At 43.4% G+C, this 8,212-nt stretch overlaps 1 protein-coding gene across 4 annotated transcripts in view; it reads right to left on the reverse strand.

Annotated features, from left to right (window-relative positions):
• Nucleotides 1–8,206, reverse strand: part of LOC109959106 (signal-induced proliferation-associated 1-like protein 2) — a 51,937-nt gene extending 43,731 nt beyond the window's left edge. For all 4 annotated transcript variants that reach the window (XM_020598241.1, XM_020598232.1, XM_020598224.1 and 1 more), the window contains exons 1-3: nucleotides 6,822–8,206; nucleotides 3,344–3,477; nucleotides 1,837–2,025 (exon numbers count right to left, since the gene is read on the reverse strand). In XM_020598241.1, coding sequence (XP_020453897.1) covers nucleotides 1,837–2,025; nucleotides 3,344–3,477; nucleotides 6,822–8,205 — 1,707 coding nt within the window. In that variant the 5' untranslated portion in view covers nucleotide 8,206. The remainder of the gene's footprint in view (nucleotides 1–1,836; nucleotides 2,026–3,343; nucleotides 3,478–6,821) is intronic.
• Nucleotides 8,207–8,212: the final 6 nt, after the last annotated feature.

Consider the following 8,212-nt stretch of genomic DNA (forward strand, 5'->3'; position numbering starts at 1 on the left):
AAAAAACAGATGCACTTTTTGCTTTAATGTCTTTCTTTAAAAAAAAAAAAGAAGTATAGTTTGTGATTTCCATCACCTAAAAATCACATCACACATCTAATTGGCTGCCATCTGAGATCATCTGTGCACAGTCAACTCACTGGAATCTACAACGCAATCTAAAGTGCATTCACATGTGCTCTGTTCTCTTCTTACATCCAGGGCCATTACAGCACAGCCTACCACACCACTGTCAGGAACATTCATTCTGCAGAAGGTTGGTTGTCTTGCTCTAGGACACTTTTCCTCACCAGACATAGTTTCTGTTCACAGTAAAAAGGAACCCTTTCATACACACACACACAAACACAAAAATAAAGGGCTAGATAAAACATTCTATATGTGGGAGAAGAAAACGATCCATTCAAAACTAACAAAAACAGGCCTGGCAGGCCACTCATCTGTACTTTTTCCTTTCCAATATTAGCTTCCAAACACACGGGGGGGATCAAATCAGGAGTGCACAAAATACTGATGCCCAGATATAAAACTGGCCTCCACTGGGCGTTTCGTTTGAGGTCTGTGAGGAGGATTGTCAGCTGGAGGAACATTAAGCCACACTTATTGTAGGCTCTCCTCCCCTACATTACTTTAATGCTATTTTTTTTTTTTTTTTTACCCCTATGCGTCAGTACCGGTCTATATCTACAGACAGTCTCAAATGCATAGGGAGTTGTACAACAGGTGAACAAATTACTATACCAGCTCCTTGAAATCTGACAGGAAGAACATCCTCGAGCACTTACTGACAAAGTTACTTTGAAATAATTGGATACACAAAGTCTGTCATCATCTTAAGTGCCTTTAACTTGCATTCAAGAGGCCACTACACAGCTCTTGTTTATGTGTGTAACAGAATCTTAATATACAAGAGAGACATGGCTGACACTTTCTATTATAAGTGCCTTTCCCCTGTCAATTGGAAGGATGGGCTCATGCTAACGAATGTAATTACACTAATAAGCAACCAATTGTCTGATAGTAAGACAAGCAGCAGAGCACTAAGCCACCCCCCGCCCTTCTTTCCATCTTGCAGTTTCATTAGATGAGAAATTAAAGGCCTTAAGATCACACAATGAATCCATCTCTGACACCTGTGAATACAGAGCACCCATATCACTAATAGCCATTTTATTCAAACAGCGATAATGCAAGATGACATCCTGCACCATTCAGGTAGAATACCAAACTGTCTGCTCTCAGATGAAGTAAGTCATCAAACATGGGTTACTTTAGCTTGTATCTGAGAGTACTTTCAGTAGAAAAAGAGTGTCAGAGTAGTCAGTGCTAGTAGCTACAACAATTCTATGCAAGTGTGGTAGTGGCCGTCTTATGCCGCCACCCAGGAGACTGTGTTCATCTAAATTAAGCAGGCCACATACGGAACAAAGGTTCCTGCTATCTGAAGTTTATCCCTCCCCACATTCCTTCTAAAGCTGATGCAAATGTCAGAAATAAATATAAAGTGACGCAAAGCTAAAGTCTATATTGTAATATAATTGCATCAATCATTACTTTGATCCAAACTATTATTAGGAATACTGATAGTGAAAATGATGACACACAGTGCAAAAAGGACAGTTTGTGGTTTTATCAAAGGTACACTGTGGCTTTCATACACGGAGTGAACAGGCATATTATCCAAAAAAGTTGCATTATTACTTTAATAAATAATGTCTCTCATCAAGATGTGCCCTTGACTAATACACTTAACCTCTGATTGCTCCAGTGTTGCTTAAACATCAGCAGAAGTCTGTGTTGGTAGTTAAATCACTGGGGACATCTTGATGTACTCACCCCCTGCTCGTCCAGCTTCAGGAGCTGCTCCGGGACCTTGGGAGAGTTGAGGGCCAGCCTCAGACACTGGATATTAAGCTCAGGGATGACGTATTCGAGCACTTCCTTCAGCGGCAGGCCACGGGCTGTCCCATGTCTTGCCGTAGATGGAATGGCATCCTCCAGGATGGCTCCACGGAGTGTGGTCAGCTGACAGGAAAGAAGACAGTCATCAATTTAATTAAGTCAACTGCCTGCTGTGTGTTTTATGAGATCCTAGTATGTCTTTGTATAATGTGTTAATCTGGGCCCGCTCTCACATATGTCTAATATGTCTGTGGACCAGTAATTGGATTCATTTTATCATCCAAAATGTTGGAAATGAAAACCAGGCTGATAGTGTCAGCCAGTCTTAATACCCTTTGAAGTTGTGGCGTATTATTTAGGGCAATGGCTCCATTATGGCCTCACTAGAAGTGCTTCAGGAACTCACATTCTAAATAATTAAGACAGGCTAACTGAGCACAAGATGTTAAGTGGTATTTTACTGTTAAGACCATGAATATGCCAGTAAACACTGACCCAAACAGCTACCAAACACCCACTGTGTAATCCTGTGTTGTTGCCTGGAACATCACAGACACATTTACGCCAGTAACTCCCATTTCAATCTGCACAGCCTGCGGGCATGAGTGTCAGCAGTCAGTGTCTGTCCAACAGAGGCCTTCTGAAAAGCAGATTACTTAACAGACTCAGAGAGGAAGGGAGAGTGAGAGTGGGAAAGAAAGGCAGAGAGCGCTGAGGCTAAACGACACAACTACATGCAAATAGATGCTCCAGTGGATGCAGAGTTACAACACTGTCTGCGTGCTACTTGCATGGCTACTGTGACCCAGATACATTGTTTCACCATGGGAGCGATGCTTTAAACCAAGAATGGCACTAGATATCAGTGACATTTCTCTCCTTCACGCATCTGTTGCACCTGAATTATTCAGTGGATGAGACCACCCGGTATCAATCAAGAAAGCTTTCGGTACCACCAGGGACTGCGAGACTGTGCATCTCCGTTTTTGAATTGATCATGTTGTGTGTGCCACACGTGTGTATGCATACACATGTGGGTATGTGAGAGAGTGAGCAAGTGAGCAAGGGCGATCACACTGACTCTGAGAGACTGCATCACTGTTTGCATGCCTGGCTAACTAAGTCACTGGCAGATAATCAGACGCATTAGGGTGCTAGGAGCAGATTTAAGAATGGGGAACTGCGAGATGCCTCTTCTCATTTTTGGGGTACTGAAGCATTGCTGCACTTTTGTTCTGCTTAACTGAGCCTTGAGCTATGTGACCTAAACATGTCTTGCTGAATGCAATGGATGAAAAATATGAGAAATATGCTTAAAAAGTATGTTCTAGCCAGTAAAGAGTGCTTTAATAGAGTCACACATGGTTCTCCCATCATGCATTCATAACAGAGCTATGTTAAGACAAAAAGCGATGCATTTATATCAGTGTGTTATAGTTACCTGACTGGTTCTGAAGGTAATCCGATAGTTGTACTGCATTCCATCTTTCTCTTTCCCATCATCCAACTTCTCTCTGCGAACGCTGACTGCCACTGGTCCCAGATTCTCATCTACCCCAAAATAGTTCTGATGCTCTGGAGGTGAAACAAGAAAGATGTGAAATAAACACACTTCTGATTTGACAAATATCAAATTCAAAGAAATTTGAAGCTGAGGAAATTGTTATTGCTACACATTCACAAATTTTCACAATATGATTACCTGGTCGACATCTTTATTAAATCAATGCTTTTACTTCAACAGAATTTCAGTGTATACTACTGACTCCATATATTTATTTAATCATAAAAAGTCATGTGGATTGGTCACAGCTGAGCTTTGACACCAATTCCAGAGCACATCAAGAGTCCATGGAAGATTTGAAATGGATTCACTTTGGATTAGAACCTGGTTTATAATCGCTGCACCGGGATTTAAATAGTAAATACATAGATAAATAAAAATGCTTGACCCACCCTGATCCATCACTGACCCAGAAACTCCACACACCATCAGGCTTCTCACAATTCAAACACATGCTGAACAAAGTAATATTAGAGATTCTGCATAGAGAATATTTTTATGTAATGATGCATTATAAAAAAAATTGATGTTACTTTTGTGATACATTTAAAGTCAAAGGTCTTCAATCCTGAAATGATCAATGTATGGTCCCAACACACATCCCCGTATAACTTCACACAGACCCATGAACTACCACAGAACATAACCCACACTACTATAAATTACTAGTCTGCCCCTGCTACTGCAGCAAACCAAGCCTAGGCTTCACCAGTCATGCTGACATGAAATGATACAGCAGTCAACTTTTATTTTTGCTTTATTGGCACATTGCTTTTATGGGATAACTGACTATGCTGTGTGCAAGGAAATATGGGGAGAGACAGACAGGTTTCCTGGTTACAAAGTGGTTGTATGGTATGTGCCTCACCACGAGGCCACCAGGGCGTCCCCTTTGGTTCTGGCATTTATATTCGTCAGCGGAACATAAGCAAAGCAGTTTTTGACATTTCTGGGACTGATGTAAGTTGGTCACAACCAAAAAAAGAGATTTATATAATGCAGAAATCAGGATCTTCTGTGAATGCTGTGTCAAATTTGGCATGAATATTTATAGATGAATCATAATATTTTTAATGAACCAGGGTCCTTTTCTCTAGTGCTGCTGTCAGGCCTCATTTCCCTTTTTACAGTTTGATCTATGACTTTATCTCAACTACTGATGGACAGATTTCCAGGAAATGTCTTGGGGATATTCATGGTGCTCAGACAAACTCTCCTAAAGTTGTGGTAACCTCATAAGTCTTCAGTGTAGGCAAAAATTGACAAACTCTAATGGGCACATTCTTATTAAATCTCCTTGCCACCTTTACGCAGCCTGAAGGAGGAATACCTTTTCATTTGAGGATGCTCAATGGGTTTTCTTCTTTTGCCACCATCAAGATATTAATTTGTGCAATAACTTTATATTAATCTAAAGGGAAGATGGCCATGATATTTATGACTTCAGTGCTCCTAAGAGGTTGAACATTTTCACCTTGTTTCCATTAAGGCTTAAAGAATAGCAAAGTTGCCATTTTGCTGTCTAAATAAGACCCTAAATACAGTTTACTTAATGTGAAAATTGTAAACATATAGGCATCACTGTACCAAATACATAAAATTCATCTAATAAAGGCATATGTGTGTTAGGTGTATGTGTGTGTGTTTAGGACTCTGACAGAATTTTGCATACATGCTGCAGTGCTTTAAGCAAAACAGTCCCTAATCCAGGCTCATTGGGAGAAAGACCTAGATTCTAAAGGCAGCAAAACAAAAAAAAAAAACCTCAGGGGGAAGTCAAAGTGCTGAGATTTACAGACTTCTGCAAAGACATGACATCCATGCCATTTAGAGCACGCAATGTAAATACACTGGTTCCTGTCATGTGGCATTAACACTAAGCCACAGCACACATCAGCATGGACAATAAACTGTTTTCATGTAACTTAGGGTTAACTGTCTGAGGAATGCCTGGCTTGTCAGGGACAGTGGACTGAGGGTAAATGCTCTGTGAGGCATAAGGTTAAATGATGGTAGAAGGGCCAGCTATATTACACCATACACCACCTTTAATTATAACCTCGATAATAAACATATAACTGAATTTAAACATTTATGACAATTTCCCCAACAACTGAAACATTCTGAGCCACCCACATATAGTATGTGACCATGACCTTTAGGTAACATGGCCTGGCCCATGGATGTAGATGACACATTGTGTCCATTAGGGTAGCCTGGGGAGAAACACTCCCACTGCTAAGGGAAGGAGGCCCTCAGGATCAATAGGATCAATGTTCAACCCAGGTTGATAAAAGCTTTCCCCACAGTGGTGACACACGGTCATGTTTGTGAGAGTGTGTGCCTGTTACTGCGTTTGTTTGCGGTGAAGCAGAGGTGACAACAAACTTGCCTCTCCAATAAAACACCTCATGAAAACAGGGTAAGGGCTATATCCACTTACTGTGGAAAAGGCGACCTCCATTAAACCTATAACATCAGAACGAACCTGACAGCAACACGGGACATTTCAATTATACACTGAGCTGCATTGCCCTGGAAGGAGGTTAAGTACAACTATACCAGTTCTGGGATGAAGAGTGAGTGACGCAACATTTCACAGTGAATGATTATCAGAGTAACCTCAATGTTACACTCAAACGTACTGCAAGTGGAATAGATCTGTAATAGTCTCATTAGCCATGAGTGGAGACACCAAGCCTCGCGTGAGGTTCCACACTGTCATACCGAGGAATATTTCAATACAGAACATCTTTCTGAAAATGTTCAGACATCCGAGTGTAAAGGTCAAGCAACTGTTTTCTTGGGGGGAGGGGGCTTAAGAATCAATAACTCAGTCTGCTGACAGCAGCAAATACAGACACACACAACGGTAAAAAAGATGTGTAGCTATAATGTGCTGACTGGTCTGGGTCAGCATGGTATTTTCACTGTCAATCACATAGGTGTTTTAATGAGAGGAGCTGCAACCTTAGCGTGGTTTTGCTGACCTTACGGTTTTATATGAGGGGTCCTCACACACCCTGCAGCCCCCACAGGGAACAGCTGCAATGCAACCTCTCTTCTCACATGACTAATCACAGTTTCTCTGCAGAGTTCAAGGCAATATCACAGGGAGGACACTGGCGCTCCTCTACCGAGGAAGTGAAACACACCCTCACACCAAACACAGGCCTGCTATTGTTCTGGACCTTATTTCATCTGGCCCTACAAAAATAACTGGACCGTCAAGATATCTGACCCTGTGAGTGGAGGCAGTTCCAATAGGAAACTTTCTCTCACACGGACTGTGCACAGTCTCAGGGAAATGGATTTAGCCTAGAACATTTAAAAATGTATTATAAGCCTTACTTACCTCTCCCATAGAAGTATTTGTGGTAGTAGTACGCTCCAAGGTCAATATGCTCAATGATGTAGCGTTTGACTTTCTCCCTGTGGATTGGCTGGCTTTCTCGAGGCACCTCCAATACAGAGACTCCTGCGTTGGTGCAGTGGGAACTTAGAGATGATTCAAAAGAGCAGCTCTCTGACATACCACTGTAGTTGGCACTGTTGGCTCTGGAGAGGGAGATCTTCCTCTCACCCTCACCGCCTATCTCATTGCGAAAGTGTGGGCAGCTCAGCACTAAGTTGTTACTCTTTCCGTCTCCCTCGTCAGCATCCAGGTTCTCCTTGGGGTTTAAGTCCTCCCTGCTGCCCAGTGGAGACTCAAACATGGGGGCACTTCCACTGCTACATGCTGCTGCTCCACCATCTGACACTGCTGCAGGCCCAGCTCCACCTCCGGCCCCTCCGCCAGCTCCAGCTACAGCTCCAGCTCCAGCTGACGCAGCTGAAGCCCCAGTAGTTGTATTCTTCCTCTGGCTCAGGTTAACTCTGCTTGCCACTGCCTCACTGATGTTGAAAAGAACGCTCTGGACATCATAATGAGCAAAGCATTTCTGGAAGCTGAGCGGTCGCCGATCATCTTCAAGTGAGAGCCGCAAGGCGTCACTCTCACTCTTTATGGTCCGCAGCTTCTTGAACAGAGATGTTTCAGATGACTCTGATTTGAGACGTCTCATGAATGACTTCTCTCGCTCTTGGTTGTAAAGGAGAGAGCTGTCTATGTAGTCGTAGCCTGGAATGTGGACTATCTCACCCCTGGCAATTTGGGCTGCTGTCTGCAAGCTTGGGGAAAGGGCCGCATTACAGCGCAACAACTCAGGGAACCCCAGAGGCGGTATGCTACGGTGGTCCAGCGTGTCCATTGTGTAGCCTCTAAGCATGGTAAAGAAGCCATCCCCGCTCAGGCCCTGACGGTCAATGGAGGATGTGCTCCCATATTCACGGTGCAGCGAGGCCCCAGTGTTTGGATTGACTGCATTCTGGTCCATTATGTCCTCCGAGTCAATGTCACTTATGGTGACATCACTGTTGCTGCGTTGCCGGATAGGATGGAGACCCTTCAGCGGAGAGTGGCTGAGGAGGTCACTCAGGGTGTATTTGTCTGAGTAGTCTACCTCCAGACAGACTGCTTCCCCTTGCTCCAGGATTTCCACAGCGTGCTCCTGCTGGCCATTCTGAAATACCGGTATCACGCTCTGATAGTTTGGTGAAGGCCGTCCATCCCATCCATCTTTCCTCGGTGGCCATTCTGTCACCCTGGCCCTAACACCCATTTTAGGCATGGCTGGAGTACCATTTGTTTTGCCTGCACCATCAGTTTTCCCCTGCATGTTGGAGGCTGGTGGTCCCATGTTACCA

This window comes from Monopterus albus, unplaced genomic scaffold (assembly GCF_001952655.1).
Source record: "Monopterus albus unplaced genomic scaffold, M_albus_1.0 scaffold3.1, whole genome shotgun sequence".
Lineage (NCBI taxonomy): Eukaryota > Metazoa > Chordata > Actinopteri > Synbranchiformes > Synbranchidae > Monopterus > Monopterus albus.